This window comes from Anopheles ziemanni, chromosome 2, assembly GCF_943734765.1.
Source record: "Anopheles ziemanni chromosome 2, idAnoZiCoDA_A2_x.2, whole genome shotgun sequence".
Taxonomy (NCBI): Eukaryota; Metazoa; Arthropoda; class Insecta; order Diptera; family Culicidae; genus Anopheles; species Anopheles ziemanni.
The window spans coordinates 223,388-241,247 of record NC_080705.1 but is presented as its reverse complement, the minus strand read 5'-3'; the positions used below and the strand labels follow the sequence as shown (position 1 = coordinate 241,247).

The 17,860-nt window shown below is 36.8% G+C and overlaps 1 protein-coding gene across 1 annotated transcript; it reads left to right on the top strand.

Annotated features, from left to right (window-relative positions):
- The first annotated feature begins 795 nt into the window (after positions 1-795).
- On the top strand, positions 796-10,274 carry LOC131282182 (synaptotagmin 1). Its single transcript, XM_058311589.1, has 8 exons — positions 796-946; positions 1,446-1,726; positions 1,988-2,086; positions 2,190-2,384; positions 2,731-2,907; positions 6,180-6,297; positions 6,431-6,564; positions 8,346-10,274. The coding sequence occupies exons 1-8, from the start codon at positions 796-798 to the stop codon at positions 8,535-8,537; spliced, it is 1,347 nt and encodes a 448-aa protein (XP_058167572.1). The 3' UTR covers positions 8,538-10,274.
- Positions 10,275-17,860: the final 7,586 nt, after the last annotated feature.

Below are 17,860 nucleotides of genomic sequence, written 5' to 3'. Positions count from 1 at the left end.
AATTGGAACATGATTGTAGACCAATCGAGAATCTAATTGGAACATGACTTGTAAGTTGACCAGTATGTAGAAACGAGGAAACGGTGAGTGCTTGCCATTTTTCGAAAAATCTCCAGCATGCGTTGAAAGAATTCGTAAATCTAAATATCTTAAACTAGGAAATATGTTAGCTCAGAAGAGGAGCCTTACGAAGAATTGTATAACAACGAATTTGGTATCACTAGTCCCGGGATATGCCCGGAACTGTTCTACTGGTGCTCGTAGTCGTAGAAATGGTCTTGACGTAGTTGTCAAGCATTGCGTACGCATGCAAGCTTGAAATGCGCATGTACTTCATTTACAATCTTTTCTGATATGCATCGATTTTCTCATTCATGTTCAAAAGCTACCATCTTGAGGATGTAAAAATTTTGCTCCGTAAAAATTCGAACATAGTGAAGTGAACAAAAGCTAGTGAATCTAGGCATCTTTTTCTTGTGCGATACGATATAATGGTTGCCTAAAAGTGAAAAAACGTAGCAAAGAAAGGTTACTCAAACGATAAGTTAAAATTTTTCAGGTAAAATGAATGTGCCAGCGCTGAATTACACTTGAGAATTTTTGATACCAACCGATACGTGAACCCCCAGAAATTCGCTTACAAACAATTACATACACTATGTTCCAGTTTTATAGACTAGCTTTTCCAGTGGTGAAACGTTAATCCGTTTTTATTTTCTAAGTTAAACAACGTGTCGCAAAATGTTAATCACAAGTGATTAATAAATGTGTTAAAAATTTCAGAAAAAAAATAAAATGGCTCCCAACACTCGCCTTTGGAAGAGAGATGCTGAGGCGGATAGTGATGCGACCAAACTTGCAGAGGCAGCAAGTACGCTGGCCACAAAAATATTTGGGCACAAGCAAAAGCACCATACTACTACAACAGAATCGGAAATAGACCTGGGTAAGTGGTATAGCTCATGAGCACATGATTCAAATCTATTGGTTTTCTGCTTAAACATGTTTGCACAACCGTTGTCACGCTAGATGGCGCTGGAAGCGACGGTTATATAATGTCATCAATGGAAATATTGTAATAATATTATATACATACATAGTTCTGCCATTATGCTTAGAATCTAAGTACCAGCTGTGAGTGTCCATTTGAATTTGTGTGCAATGGCCTACAAAAGATACCGATAAGGATGGCTTCCTTATATCTTTGTTTCTTTTATCTCACATTGCTGGGATGTACAAGTTGAGCTTTGTATTGAAAGTTGATGATAAATGGAACAGTCTACATTTGCCCACTCTAAAAGAGCCAACACGAACGTCCGTTAAGTTTATCCTTTTTGATTCAAAACATCAAAGAACAACCATGCTACGACGCATGCCGACATTTAAATACAATGATTGATCGTTTCGTGTGTGTCTGTTTGCTTTTCACATCGACCCTGTTGCAGAAGAGAATGAGGACTTCAGCACAGCGTTGCCGACCAAGGGTGAGGCGGAAAAGCTGGGAGATAAGGCGGCTGAGATGACCGAGGCCCTGGCGCACGAGATGGGCATTCCAACGTGGGGTCTTGTTTCCATCATCATCTTCATAGTACTGATTATCCTGGGCATATGCGGTTTCTGTATTCGACGCTGCTTCCGCAAAAGACGATCCAAAGATGGCAAGAAGGGCATGAAAGGAGTTGATTTGAAATCGGTACAATTATTAGGTTCAGCATACAAAGAAAAGGTATTCAGTAGAATCTCATTCATTAAGTGTCAGTGTACAGGTGCATTGTAATTGCGTATTCACACTAAAAATGTTGTATCGTTGTAAAACCCTCTTTAAGGCTGAACCAACTTTGATGACTGTTAATGTTAGATTGTTGTAACGTAGTGAGCTCGGGGGATCCTTTGCAAGCGTACTAATATGCTTCCTTTTTTATACGTATTTGTTCTATTTTCCCTGTTCCGTTCTTCTTCTTCCCTATCTGATTGTACTTATTCAAAGGTACAACCCGATATGGAAGAACTAACAGAAAATGCAGAAGAGGGAGATGAGGGCGAAAGCAAGCAGAGCGAACAAAAGCTTGGCAAACTCCAGTATAAGGTACACTAAGAGCAATAAGTCGGTCCTTCAAATGAAGGCCTGCATGTTGGAATTTGTTTCAATATGTTCAACTCAACAACTACGAAAAAACTCTTGATTACAGCTGGAATATGATTTCAATTCAAATGCCCTCACCGTCACCGTGATACAAGCGGAAGAGCTTCCTGCTCTGGATATGGGCGGTACTTCCGATCCATACGTCAAAGTATACCTGTTGCCCGATAAGAAGAAAAAGTTTGAAACGAAGGTTCACCGGAAAACGTTGAATCCAGTATTCAACGAATCGTTCACGTTCAAGGTAAGCTATTATCCGCCAAAAATCAGACAAAAGAAGCATCCAACATGTATTGGAAACAGAAAGTTGAAAAGGATATACAGTCATCACAGCCGATCTTGTGTTAAATTTTTTAAAATAACTTATCACAACTAAGACCCAAAAGGGGGCATTTTACGACATTATTTAGAAATGAGAGCACATGTTAGATTTCAAACTTTCTTGACCTTATTAATAGACTGGAAATAATACTAATAACATTTGATCATGAGTACCCCTAGAGTACTTAGTGTAATAGTAAGTATCTGCCTTCGTAAGTTGCATCAAACGAATAAATTTGTGGTTTCGTATCAATTCATTTCTTCCCCAGAGCCTTCCATACGCCGAAGCCATGAATAAGACGCTTGTGTTCGCTATTTTTGATTTTGATCGCTTCTCAAAACACGACCAAATCGGGGAGGTTAAGGTGCCGCTCTGCCAGATCGACTTGGCGCAAACGATCGAAGAATGGAGAGAATTACAAAGCGTTGAGGGTGAAGGTGGACAGGTACGTACATATGATCTACATGTAATCGATATTAACACGTCAATTCTAATGTGGATTACACGCATACTGAGCCTGTTTTTGAGTCTTTAATCAGCACAGAAAAGAAAAGGTTACAACTGAATGAAACTGTTTTTTTAATAATGTGCACCGAACCAAACTCCGCGAATCGCGTACGGATTCTTATCGCCGAAGGTTATAATGGCGTAATATGTGATCAGCTAAGAACGCCCTTGTTCTCGCTCTCTTAACACTTGATCTTTTCTTTCTTACTTCTTACACCCAGTTCAAATCGTACTTATTTACAAAAAAATTAAACCCCTGATAAATAGACAACAATAGAGATCATATAATTATTGATTTCAATTAATTTGGATTACATTTCATTCTTCATATATTGCTTACATGTTAGCATATTTTTCTATTTGACGTGATATTCATACTATAAAACTATGATTATGTTTTAAAATTATTTATTTCTTCAACAGCTTCATACTTAACATTCATTGTTCTGAAAGCTGTACACAATAATTTATGATAAATTTTTTTTCAAGCAGCGCTCAATTCAATTCATTTTAACAATTCCCAGCACCTTACATTATAACAGCGGCTCTTGATATGCATGCAAGGGAGAAAATGACATCATCTTAAGCAATGTCCAACGTCTCGGAAATGTGAGCTTCTTTCAATAGAATTTAATTCAAAAATCGACTACAATTGACATACAACGCAACTAATCCTTTCCGGCCGGTATCCAGTATAGTTGTTGAAATGAGTTGAATGAACACTTGTTAAAATAGTTTTAAGTTTGTCTATCATGGTCTAAGATTGATTTTTGGAAAATAATTTAATTGACGTAAATTGTTTTTTTTTCTTTTTCCTCAAATTTTCTCTGCTGTGCTTACGCCTGTGAATGGTTGTGTCTACATCAAAAAATATCTAAAATATTTTATATGCATGTAACTGCTTCAAAATATATAACTCGATAAAACAATTACACGTAAGTATTGTTTCCATCAAGATCTATTCAATACCACCTACCCAGTTAAAGTGCTGCTGTATATTGTTTGATTGTATTGGCTTTTGTATAGCTTTGTGTACTTTAAAACATGTGTGTTATGAAGATACCTACAATAAATATGTTGAAGGATGTACTTCCAAAATACCATTTTCAATGAACATCGAAGCCCTTTTTTGTACCCTTCGCAACGAACGGTCAAGTTTCCTAAAGAGTTTTGTTTCAATGTAAATTATTTGTACACATTCGTTCCAGTAAATGAGCTACTGTCTAAGGCACGAATCAAGCAGCATTTTTTTTTTTTTTTGAGTGCGTATGGCAGACTCTGCACGACGAGATAGGAATTGGTCAAAAATAGAGCCAATTCTTCTCAGTGGTACAAACCGTTTTAACCCAGTACTGTGGTCACCTTTTCCACCATTCTAATTACGCTAGCAATGTAAAGCATATCTCTCTTTCTTTGTCGAAGCTGTGAATGACATTACATTTACCACTAATAAGCCTGTTTTCCGAGTTTGTCTATCAGCAAACATTGTATCATCCCATTTTAATCCTTCCGGCAACGTGTAGTGCTGCTTTAGCGTAGTCAAGTTCTGCTCGTACATTTTTGTAGATTTTTTTGACGATCGTAGATGATCATTACATCCACATTTCATCCACGTGTTCATTCATAAAAAATAGTGTACAATATTGTGCCATACAAAACCTAAAGCATACCCATTAATTCAGCGTAGCTTTTATTTTTGTACGTTAATGTAAACCATCACAGCCAATCGGCTCTTCGGTGTTCGGTTACGGAGCTTCCTAACTTACATATTTTTTTATTTTCTTTATAGTAAGATTACATGCTCTCCATACTGTGAAGTGCCTCTGACTACGTTAGTTCATATTTTGTTTATAGTTTTTCACTTTCACTAAATTTCATTCGCGCTGTTTTCGTTTGATTATGTCATAAAAAATTAAACTATAATTTTACCATTTTATTTGAGCTGGGTGTCTTCCTGAAAGTATATTTTATTTGACAAAAATTTAAAACTTTAATTTTGCAATACGTTCCAACCCAAATCGTGTCTGTCCTTTTAATCGTAAAGTATACCATTCAATAGAAACATGAGGTGTGAACGGAAGCATTTCTTAGCTTCGGTATTTGGCACTGTGCTTTGAATAATTGTTGATTTTGTGAGATATGTTGTTAATATTGGCGTATTTTCAACACCAAACTAAAAATATGATAGGACTAGAAAATATTTAGGATCGTCCATACCAATAGTTTTTTTACCCATTAGTGTAGCTATATTATTTTCTAGTTTTGAAATTCCATAAGGCGCTGTAAAAAAAAGCTAAACTAACAATGGCCATACGTAGCAATTAATGAAACTAGACATGTTTGCCCCTAAAACCAAAAATAAGCAATATTATATAAATATGACTGCATTGATTTGTTATTCAACATTGCCATACTACTCCATATGCGTTCAAGGGAACAGCAAGATAATCTCAATCATAGTTACATCGAAAGTCTCAAAATTCGATCGGTTAGTAAGCTAAGAAAAAGTAAGTTTCAGGTCACTGGTATCTGAATACAACTCACCAGCTGCAAAAGTACTATAATGATTATATTGGTAATATGTTACATAGTAAGAGTAATTAAGACTAAGAATAGTACAATAATGTTAAAGAGAGAGAACTACGAAACAGCTGAATAATTTTCATCATGAACAAAATCCTCTTATGAAATAGTTTGCTTATGAGGGTAGATATTTGTGTTAGTCAGCGATTTGTGACGTGGCGTCACAGACCAAGTTAGTTTTCCACCCTTCTAGCATTTAACAGGTTCAGTGAAAATGGTTAATTAGTCAACGACGTTCTCATGCATACTGATAGCAGCAACTGAACATTATTCGAACAATATATGCTCACCCGTTTGCAACGTACTGTATAGAACTGCATCCGCCTTATGATATAGAAAATAAGTTTATGCAACGCATAACGACCTGATTAATCCTTTGGATTAACGTATCGCTGAGTGAAATTTTTAAAGTGTAAATGCTAAATCTTAGAAGCACGTAGTGATCAAATATCCCAATTATTCATTAACTTTGCCGCTGGTTTCAATAGAATCAAAAAAGCATGATATCCTAAAGATGTCTTTTTTGGTTGATTTTATATGACTGTGCTGCTAGAGAAATATGTTGTTAGTGTTTAATAATTATACTGTTTTTGACACCAAAATACGCTTTATTTGTTGTTCTTGCAGGAAAATAAGTTGGGAGACATTTGCTTCTCGTTACGTTATGTACCCACTGCAGGTAAATTAACTGTCGTTATCTTGGAAGCGAAAAATCTCAAGAAGATGGATGTTGGTGGCTTATCAGGTGGGCTATTCTTATCGTTATATGATTTACCCATGTTTCCATATGCTCTAGTTAATTCTATCATCGCTGCTGGGCTCCCACTGGCAGTAAGCGAGTTGGCAACCTGTTTTAACAAGTTCTTTCTCTTTTCTAGATCCATACGTCAAGATAGCTCTGATGCAGAATGGCAAGCGTTTGAAAAAGAAAAAGACTAGTATCAAAAAATGTACACTAAACCCCTACTACAATGAGTCGTTCTCATTTGAAGTTCCTTTCGAACAAATACAAGTATGCGAGAATGTATTCTACTATCATATAAAATTCTGTGTTGTGTTGTATTTATATTGTATATATCAAACAAGACTTATAGAAATGTTTGCCAAGATTTTGCCTGGACAACCTAAACTATTGTACAGTATTCTCTACAATTTAACTATCTAAAAGCATGATTCCTTCGAAACAATGTCACCCATCTTTTCTGTGCCTGGTATGGTGCAAGGCGGTCCTATGAGGCCAACGTATGTGTTCTTGCGCATTCTGTGGCTAGCCCTACTACGGTTTGACAAAACTAACAACTTTCTTTGTAGCATTGTCGATTCGTTTTGTTTAGTGTAATTATAATCTTCATTTTGCATTCACTCAATGGGAAAGAATACATTCGTTAAGGCCTTGCACCCTATCCAATCCTCTTATACACTATCCACCAAATATTATGTTATTTGTATGGCAATTTTTGTGAGTAAGATAAATGCAATAGTTATTCTGTGTTGTAGAAAACCAATGTTGTAATGTTAAAAAGTACACTCTGGACTCTACTATAAAATCCACTTGGTACCAGATATACGTTAAACAACACTAAAACGAAACAAATATAAATACACACTTCATTCAAGTAACGCAAAAAAGCTCTAGTACAGCAGAACGAACTCCACGGACAAGTTTAAAATCCCCAAAGTGTCAAGCCATTGCAAACTGGGTTGGCCCATCCGCCGATGGACGCAACTTCCAGTGTCGAATGGGTTCATCATGGGCGCTCTTGCCGCGGATGATTTTAAACTTCGTTTGTACCCACCACAGAAGCGTGACATTTTTTAGACACTGCTTTTCTCTAGTTCAAACAATCAAGCAACATAGACAACACCGGAAAAAAGCCAGGACAGGTAGAACACATGGCACGAACAACAGCAAAAGCAAGTCAACAGTATCCGACATGCTGACATCGGAAACTGTATATGCCCGAAGAAAGTCTTACTGATTCTAAAACTGGTTAAGACCTGGCGCCGAACTTGACCAACGGCGACACTGGTACTGCGATGCTAGAATGGTTGTCACACAATGGTTTAAATGCAACACGCTAATACAGATGCTGCGCATGCCACATGCTCCATATCTCAAATAGAGAAACACAGTTTTGATCGAGTATTATACATTTCCGTGTACCAGTATTTAAACAGGTTTCAACGAATCCAGTAGGACTTTACGTAGGCCACCCTTTAAATACATTAGAAAAAAAGGAGTTTGCAAACAGAACGTATATTTGTACTGAATTTGGGTTGCCGAAACTGGTTATCGTGTGCTGCAAACATAATACAGTCATAATAACTGGTGCGTACACATGTTGTACCATGTGCATTGTATTGTTCACTCGAAAACTATTCTACACCTTTACAGTGCTATGTTACACTTTCAGTAAGCCAAAACCAAGCTAAACCTAACCCTACAATGTACACTGAGACACAAACACGCTGCAACTCAACTTCAATTCATGCAAACTATTTTTTTCTCAACAAACCCACCCAACAACAAGCCTATGTAAAAACCTATACCCTATAACAGTACTAGTGCATGGCAGGATAAGATCATGGACAGGACGAGCGTTCCGAGGAAGGCGTACTCTCGCGAGTGTTCCTTCCCAGCGTCTGGTATAACGAACGTTCCCTGATCGTGCAGACCTTGGTTGTTTTTAACCTTTTAATGGCGTAATGATTGTGTATATGAGTCTCTACAGTATCACCGGTGAGCTCTCCAGATGCGCCTTATTAACGGTTTATCCTTTATCACACCAACAGAAAGTGAATCTTGTCGTCACCGTGGTGGACTATGATCGCATCGGAACCTCAGAACCAATCGGAAAGGTGGTTCTAGGATACAACGCAAGTGGCACTGAGCTTCGTCACTGGTCGGACATGCTGGCATCCCCGAGGCGCCCGATTGCGCAGTGGCACACGCTGAAAGATCCTGATGATGACAAGAAGGACTAAGCAGCAACAACCAACCGAGCACCGATCAGAGGATGAAGAAGTTGGGATCGTGAACTGGCCCGACTGGCGTAGACAGTCACGTATAATCATCAAGACACACGGTAGCACTGTATAATACCCTTTTCAATAGTCTTCTGTACATCCTGCACACAAATGTGTGTACTTGCGTTACTTTTCATTCTGATAGGTTGACACTAGTGGTACATCTTACTACTCACATAAAATGTCCGTGGAAAACCTCTCTCCCACTGAAATTATTTATTTACTTTGAGCTGTTTTAAATTCTGTTAAATCAAAGTCCATAACGGCTAAGAGCCCTAACCGAATGGATCATGGCGGTTGGCATTTACGATAAATTGCCGATGAAAGTTTGTTGGTAGAAAAGGCTTGGTGCACTTTTAACAAAAACAGTTTAGCCATAGATAATACAATAGATAGATACGTTGAAAACACAAACATTACGATCATGTCATAGGCAAACCAAAAACTATGTCATTCCATAGGAGGGGGCGCTATAACGTGTTTTCATGGTTGGTCCATGTGCATCCTCAAATCAAACTCAAAATTTTACAATTATTTTTAAGTTTTACACATAAACCCTGTCAGTTAAGGAGTTTGCCATCCATAACTCTCAATGTTCTGCATTAAAAGTTCATAACAGAGATAAAACGGTTGAAAATTTTAACTTTAGTTCCACTTCTAGCTTAGGGATGATCATATATAATGTTGAGTTTAGCAATGTACATCGATTTTGAGCCAACGCTTTTATCGTTCATCCGACGTGTTTTCGTTATTCATGCCTTTATTATTGCAGTGACAAAAGTAAAATTGTTAAAGACCACCTGGAGATGCTATTCATTTGGCAGAATTTTCCCAACAATGTGGAAATAAGGCAGAAAAAACGAAATAGGATAATGTCAGTCAAAGAAAAAAATACCGTCTGTATTTCTTGTTGAATAATATTGAAAAGCTATTGAACTATTTATTGTTAAATAAATAATCTAACTAAAACATATTAGGCATATATAACCATAAACAAGTTAAAAATACCTGGGCAACTGTATTGCGAGGAAAGCAGTATTTCTTAACAAATAATATCAGTTCGGGATTCAGATATCATTGTATGACATACAGTAACACATACATAATATCTCATAGCAAAGTAGCATGTAATCGTACAGATAGGGATTCTGTTGTTACAATGACGTTAATTTGCAATTTTGTGTTCCTCAAATGCAACCTTAGATTAGTTCAAAAGAGACTACCTTGTCACAATTTATGTAATAACCGGTTACAGTTTTAATTACAATTCTGGAGCTATGGTCTCAATGAAGAATAGATGATGATAGTAAACGAAAATTTGGGAGTGAATGTAGTAGCCGAACCACGCACGCGTGTAGTAATCGATATGTCTTTGGTTTCAGCATAATCTTGATTCATTGTCTGAGAATTTCATTCAAAAACGCATAAAGAGAAATAAAACACTAAAAGTTTAACGCGATCCAATTTCCAACATTAAACTAATAAATAGTATGCTCCAAATGCGAATATTTAACGATGGAAGATTGAAAAAGCTTTTACCAATAATACCGATAATACCGACTCTGGACCTCTGGAAAGAGTTGAACGGACGTATGCAGAACTTTAAAAATATAACAATAATTAGTAATATATAAGATAATCTTTAACTATCAAGAACGCATTGCGAGAGTATGTATATTAAGATATTGTAAATCAAACGCTAATAAAGTATTAAAGTGTAAATGACAAGGCGATTGTTTTCCTTTCACTCACTACAAGCGAAAATTGCAATCCGAATGGCAAAATATTACTTTTCAAGATTTATTTGATATCCAGTTGCAACAACGTTTTTCCATTACAATATGTCACTGTATAAGATATAAATTCTATTGTACATAACTTTTATGCTCTAACATTCACTGGTCACTTAAGTTTTTTTTCGATCCCGTACAACGCTCCCTTAATCACACTAATCGACTTGCGAATCGCCTCACCTATCTCGTTGCGAAACCAGGAGGGTACCCCGTTCAGAAGGTAACAGGATCGCGTGCCGGGAGTTTAAAGCTACCTTCTGATGTGTCCTTCGCTCCTGTTACAAAAGCAGCTTTGACATTTTGAGCTGTAAAAATCAGAACAAAATCGGTCGAAATTACACTTCTCTATCAGGAGCAAAACAAAAACTTCTCTATCAGTCATTGCCCAAATGGCTACATCTTACGACATAAATACATAACTTCTGTACGTGTGCGGATGTACGTGTCTCTCCTTTCGTAGCTGCAGTCATTTTCACCATACATTCCTTACCAACTTTCTCACGTGTGCTCTACTGCTCCCCACAAAGCTGTCGCATATTATTTGACGGTTTCTACAATATACAGATAAGATCTGCATGTCAATCACCGTAGAAAAACAACTTATATACTTTTTTGGTTTCTGTAAAAACACAATTATATTCATACATATTTGCGATTCAACACCCTGACGTTGTGAAATCGTGTAAGAGGTGGAATAAATTAGCTCGAAAGTGTTCAACAAATTTCAAACGAAATACTCAATTATTTTTGAAGGAAAAACTCGCTACAAACATAGCATTCGCACGCTATGCCAATCAAGGCTCGTAATACGATGAAACCGACGATTCAGGGAAGGGTCTGTGTACGTGCATATTTACTGTAACTCTAAATACATTTTATACAATATCACCAATTGAATTGATATTTCAGACAAAATTCAGCATAGGTTTTATTCGCATTTGCTGACAAACTTGTATGGTTCGGATTGGTTCACGTGTGGTAATAAACAAAAGGTGACTCTCATATAAGAATATTTATTTGTGTTCCGTCTGGTGGCATACACATTTATTTTATAAATTTACTATACTTTGTAATCGCACTTTTCCCACCAGCTTCTAAAAAAAAAAGTTCAAATTAATCTTGAGCGAAAACTTCAGCATAACAAATATACAGACCTATCGTACGCCGCAGCAAGTAAAGAAAAAATGCTATAATCAGATTCATGATAATCGATTTGGTAGAAAATGATGCTGTAGGATGTCGTACTTTGCGGTCCAGCTTATCCTTTGAAAGCTTGTCTTCTTTCTTCATGGCTTTTGTGTACACAATGTTACGGTAGTATTTCACTCTATATAAAATCCAAGTACGAGTTGCAAAACTATTGTATAGCAGCAACACCTGTGGAGCACCGGAAACGTTTTGTAGATTCGTTTGAAAAGCACATTACGATAAGGAAGGTCTGTAATATTCAAACTTACCGCGCGGACACAACATGGTTTAAAGAAGTTGATTGAGATTTGGAACATTCCTCTATTAACTAATGTGCAGAGTGAGTTGCAAAAAAATCGGTGAAGATAAATTGCGGTGATGCAAAGTGATCCATCGCTTCTGATTAAAAACATGATCACAATCTCTGCCATCCTAGCTTTTAATGTTCAACAATGTTGAACATCGTTCGCGTAAAAACATATATTTGCCGAAAATCAAGATGAAAGGTGGAAATGGCATCGTAGATAGAATATACTGGTGCAGAAAGTGTTATTAACAAGTGCTAAATGCTTATTTGTTGCCATTCGAAGCTGGCTAGTGCAATAGTGCTGTTTTACATATCTGGTTGATAAAATCCTTCGTAGATTAGATAAAGGAGTAGCAGCAAGAAAATAAGTATGAAAAATGTGGTCATCAAGTTCCGTGTTTCACTCATTGTAGATCTCCGTACACAACTGCAAGTTAGAAATTACAAAAGTTGAAGCATGAAAAAATTTTCTGAGGCTCCGAAATGTTGAACAATTCTCACAGGGAAAAATGAAAAACTTACACACTGCTCTATGCTTAATGGATAGGTCTGTTCCAGACCGAGGTAAAATCAATACTGACAACATTCAAATGGACAAGATAAAATTTCTAAAAATATCAACAACTGGTCGCAACATGCTTTAAAAATGTGTGTGGAAATTTCGACGCGTTCTGGGCGGTGCTAAAAATAATAAAATTAAAATTTATTGTTTTTATTTTGCATACATTCACCTCTGTTGGTATAACTGTTATCCCTTATAACAAATTCGATGGCTTGCTTTGGTTATGAAGTCATGTTTTGATGCGTGATTAATTGTGCAAAACGTGTACATTGTGTATTGATCTTCACTAGTACTATCATCATGCCGCTGCACAGAATGATAAAAGAATGTGTACGAACCCAAAAACATAAAACAAATAAATGAAGCTACAAAAATATTAAATGAAATCCCTTTAAATTCTACATTCTAGAGTTTGGTCTATCGAAAAAGCATCTGAACTGTACTACTTACAAATACACATTTTCTTACTCAGTGCAGGGTTTAATAAGAGTTTTGTTTCTTTATGATCTGCGCTCGTTCAACTACATTCCAATTGCGGCAGGTGTCGATCGAAAACTTTTCTATAACTAAGCAGCGTATTATATAAACTGAACGACCTGCCGGTAACAACGATCTATTCGGATGGACAGGAAGTGGAAATAGTTAGTTCGATCAAGATCGACTGACCGAGAGTTTTAGCAATGGTCTTGTTTTGCGAATGGGTGGTTATTTTTGATTATCGGTTGCACAAATATTAAGATCAATGTTTTAACACATGTCAGCAAGTCCGCACGTATGCGAACCACTTGCTTTTTCGCTATAATTACATGGAAGATCGTTCAAGTTAACCTCTTTACCATTTATGCCATCCGTAAATAGTATAACCTTGAAAAAAAACGCTACTAACACCGCTTTGGGATTTATTGATGAATATCGATTTGTATCATTACTACGCGTCATTGAGCCAAACTAAATCAAAGCTGGCATCTTTTAGGGTGAAGAATCAGATGGCAATTGCGATCTTATTTGCCTTTTTGTGCATACCAATGGCGATTGCTCTGGATTCATCATTGGCTTCAATGGTTAGAAGCACTAGAATCATGGACATCTTATGAAATTGCATAAACATGAATCTTGTTAAAGCGCAGGAGTTGTTATACTTTGTTAAACAACTCATATTGATTCGAAGATGACATTTAAATCTCTAAGTTAACTAACAATTTAACTAACCTACAATACTGCGCGCATTCTGTAGCATTTTGTACACATACCAAAAATTACAGTAAAAGCCTGTAGTAGTGACGCACTCTGCTTCAATCTTAGCATTGGCGTGCATTTAGCGATACCGAAATCGCAACCGCTTCCGTAAATTGTGTGTGTGTGAATAATTCTACAGTAACGATTGGCTTATGCCTTATTGAATCTTAGAAATAACATACACTTGTCGTTCCGTCGTGGATTAAAACCAATATCATCTGATCCGTTCCGCGGACGTTTCAATATTTCAATAGCATTTATACCCATTCTGCGCAGGTACCAGATCAGTTGAAGATCATTCCTTTCAGAATATACAAATTTCCCGTCAGTCCGACGAGTCATCTTGTAAGAGGCAATCTGCTAGACTTGATCGCCATCAAGTGTAGATTAGTCAATAGCTTATAAATTGTTATCTGGCTGCTCTTCAATACTGGTATGTTTTTAAAGGTTTATCCCTTGAAAACTATCGTCCTGTTAAGGTAGGGTACTAGTCTAAGCAACCAAGTATTGTATAGTTACAATCATGGTAGAAATATCACCGTAAACTATAGTATACCATTTCGCTGTTTCCATCCGACAGAACTGGTTCATGGCTTCAACTCCGCAAATACCACCATCGTGTTCTATTTTCTTACGGTTTTCATTATCCCCATACTAAAAATAGTTGGCATTTTGGGGCATACATACAGTATCACAAAGGGAAATCAGCACACCGAAAATTAGAGCGTCGAATAGAATTTCAGGTATTAAATCGGATAACAATTATTTTTTTCCAAATCTACTTTGTGAACGTGCCCACGAAGCATGTAAAGATTGGTTACGAAGTGGCGCAATGGCTTAAATAGCACAAAAATTTATAATTTGACCAACCAACCGGAAAGCTGGCCGATTTAATTATGCTGTTAAGTTTCGTCGAGCCATCATGTCGGAGGTAATCTGCTGGACTAAGTCGTATCGAGTTTTAGATTACGACTACATGCCTATATCCAACTGACCCTGATGGCAGATGTAATTTTCTTGCCGTCAATGATATTTTTAGATTGTATACAAACATCTGCATTACACATGTATGTCGCCCTGGATGCGTAATTCGCGTCGCTTTGAGGAAATCAACCTCTGTCCACGGATAAATCCACGGATAAATTTCAGTCGTTAAGCTTGGGTGACGAAGAAAAGTAAAAAGATATCTAGATATTTTTGTAATTAAAAATTACATGTCATCACTGTAAGTTTTCAAACCATAGATAGGAACATTGTTCTATATATTAGATTTATAATTTATTCAAAATTAAAATGTACTCACTTTTGTAAAACATTCACAGACCTAGACGTGCTTTGTTTGACGCCACGCCGAATCTGCCCGATGAGATGTATCGCGCACAAAAGCAATCAGCACCATGGAACGATGAATTACCATGAAATAAGACAATATACATAGAAGAGTTTAAGTCACTCAATTCTAATCTGCTTAGTCACAAAGGAAAGTACAAAATAATGCATCAGAAATATCACAAAACTAAATCAAGTAAATTCATGTGAAACACGGATATACATAACATCTCTCTTCCATTTAAAATAATTTCACCCATTGAAAAATGGACATTGCCTTACCATTTCAGTTTACCCAATACTTGCGGAACCTTCGGGAAGTACAGCAGTTATTGCATCTAGAGAGAAAGAATCAATTTGCTTTAATAATAGCTCTTCCTTGCATTTTATAATGATCTCGTTTACACGTTAAGCGCTAAGCTAATTTTTCACTGCTAGTAACTCGACTGACGCTTTTTCCCGTAGTGTAGCGTGCGTTTAACGTGTTACATCTTATTGTTCTTACCGAACAGTATTCTTTCACAAGAGTGAATTTACAACAAAGATTAATAAATTAAATTACGAACCTTTATCACTGTGTGGTGATTCAAATCATGTAGTAGGCTTCACTCGAGCATGACGGAACCTGAAATAAGAATACAGGTTTCTTTAGATTTTAGTTTGTTTAGAAACACCAAACAAACGATAGTCATGTTTATGTTTTGGCATCAGTTATGGTGTATGATTTAATCAAATAAATTCAGTTGAAACACGGATATTCACATCATGTGCCGGAAAAATTTAGCATATTAAAATGTGTACTTACCATGTCTGTCTGGCAGCATCAACCTCAGGTCCAACTCTGGTGGGTGAAGCTAGAAGGTTAGGATCGGTGTGTGATTTCCACACACCGTGTAGTGATTTAAATCATGTAGGCTTCACTCGAGCATGACGGAACCTGAAATAAGAATACAGGTTTCTTTAGATATTAGTTTGTTTAGAAACACTGAACAAACGATAGTCATGTTTATGTGTTGGCATCAGTTATGGTGTACGATTTAATCAAATAAATTCAGTTGAAACACGGATATTCACATCATGTGCCGGAAAAATTTAGCATATTAAAATGTGTACTTACCATGTCTGTCTGGCAGCATCAACCTCAGGTCCAACTCTGGTGGGTGAAGCTAGAAGGTTAGGATCGGTGTGTGATTTCCACACACCGTGTAGTGATTTAAATCATGTAGGCTTCACTCGAGCATGACGGAACCTGAAATAAGAATACAGGTTTCTTTAGATATTAGTTTGTTTAGAAACACTGAACAAACGATAGTCATGTTTATGTGTTGGCATCAGTTATGGTGTATGATTTAATCAAATAAATTCAGTTGAAACACGGATTCTCACATCATGTGCCGGCAAAATTTAGCATATTAAAATGTGTACTTACAATGTCCGTCTGGCAGCAGCAACCTCAGGTCCTCTGGTGCGTGTAGCTAGAAGGTTAGGATCGTTGTGTGATTTCCACATGGTTGAGATAAATGCAATGAACAGATCTTCTTGGAACGATGTAACCAAAGCATTTGAACTGTTTGCTGTGATCAGATTGACAGTTAACTGTAAACAGGGTTACCATCATTAAATTTGTAATTCGACCTATCTTGAATTTTTATCACTGATCGTAATTTAAATTTTTAAACTTTGAGTTGCCAGTTTTTATGCTTAAAATTTGAAACTATAACTTTAAATTGGGTAAGTGAACTGGGTAATTTTTCACAGGATAAATGCACTACAATATGTCAAACGACATATATCCAATATTGTCTAAAATAAATTATTTACATCCGATGACCGTACCAGTTTTTTGGTATGGCACGCTGTAATGTAGTCCCGCGGACATAGTTTGTTAATTTAACATAACCACAATGTGTCATCGTTTCCGTATCAGTACTTTTTTCAATAAAAATATAATAGGAGATGAGAAAATTTGCGCAAACAAGCATTAGTATTGTTATGTTGCATCAAAACGATATTCTACTATCGTTCAAGTGGATTATTTAAACTAGCATTCTCTCCTAATTCACTTTCCGCGAATAAATGCAGCCAGCCACGTGACTAGTATCTTTCTTTATCCTAGTGCATCTAAAATATCGGTGCATACGGCATCACACACTCCTAAGCAACAACAGAGTTCTTGAGCCCTAACGTAATGTAATTTCCTTCAGGTTCTCTAGACCAGTTTTTGTCTAGAACTTGCTTCTAGTTTTCAAAAGACAACAAAATAATAAAGTATCAATGCATATACTATAACTGAACTATCTATTTAACTCATTATGCGTAAACGCAAATGTAAATCCATTACAAAACAATGCACATTTTCACTCTTTTAACAATCTTAATCCATCTAAATTTCCCTTGCTGAACGAATGTCTAGAAGGAAAAAGGGTCAGAAAAGGTGGGTAACAAGACAGGCCAAAAAGGAACATTTCTCAAAGAACAAGCCGAAGGAAAAACCCCAGCTCCAACATGGTAAAGAGAACAGTGCACAACCACGAACGCTTGAATCAAGATGCATCGCGCTCAGATTTCGTCAGGGATACATTGAATCCAAGGTAAGGGTGAGAAAATCATAACTTGTTTTTTCTTGCCTTCAAGACCGCTACTTTTGAACTTTCAACGAGACGGAGGATAGCCTTTCTTTTCCATTCTCTCTTTGAGCTCAATCTTCAATGATTATGGTTTGCCTTCTGCTTCGTTTATGCCTTCCTTCGTACTCTGCGATCCGTCACGGTTTACATGTTCCAGGAAGAACAGGACTCACGCATGCTGAGGTAGGAGGCATACGTTGAAGGGAATCCGCTTGCTTGCTTTCAGTTGATCATTCTTT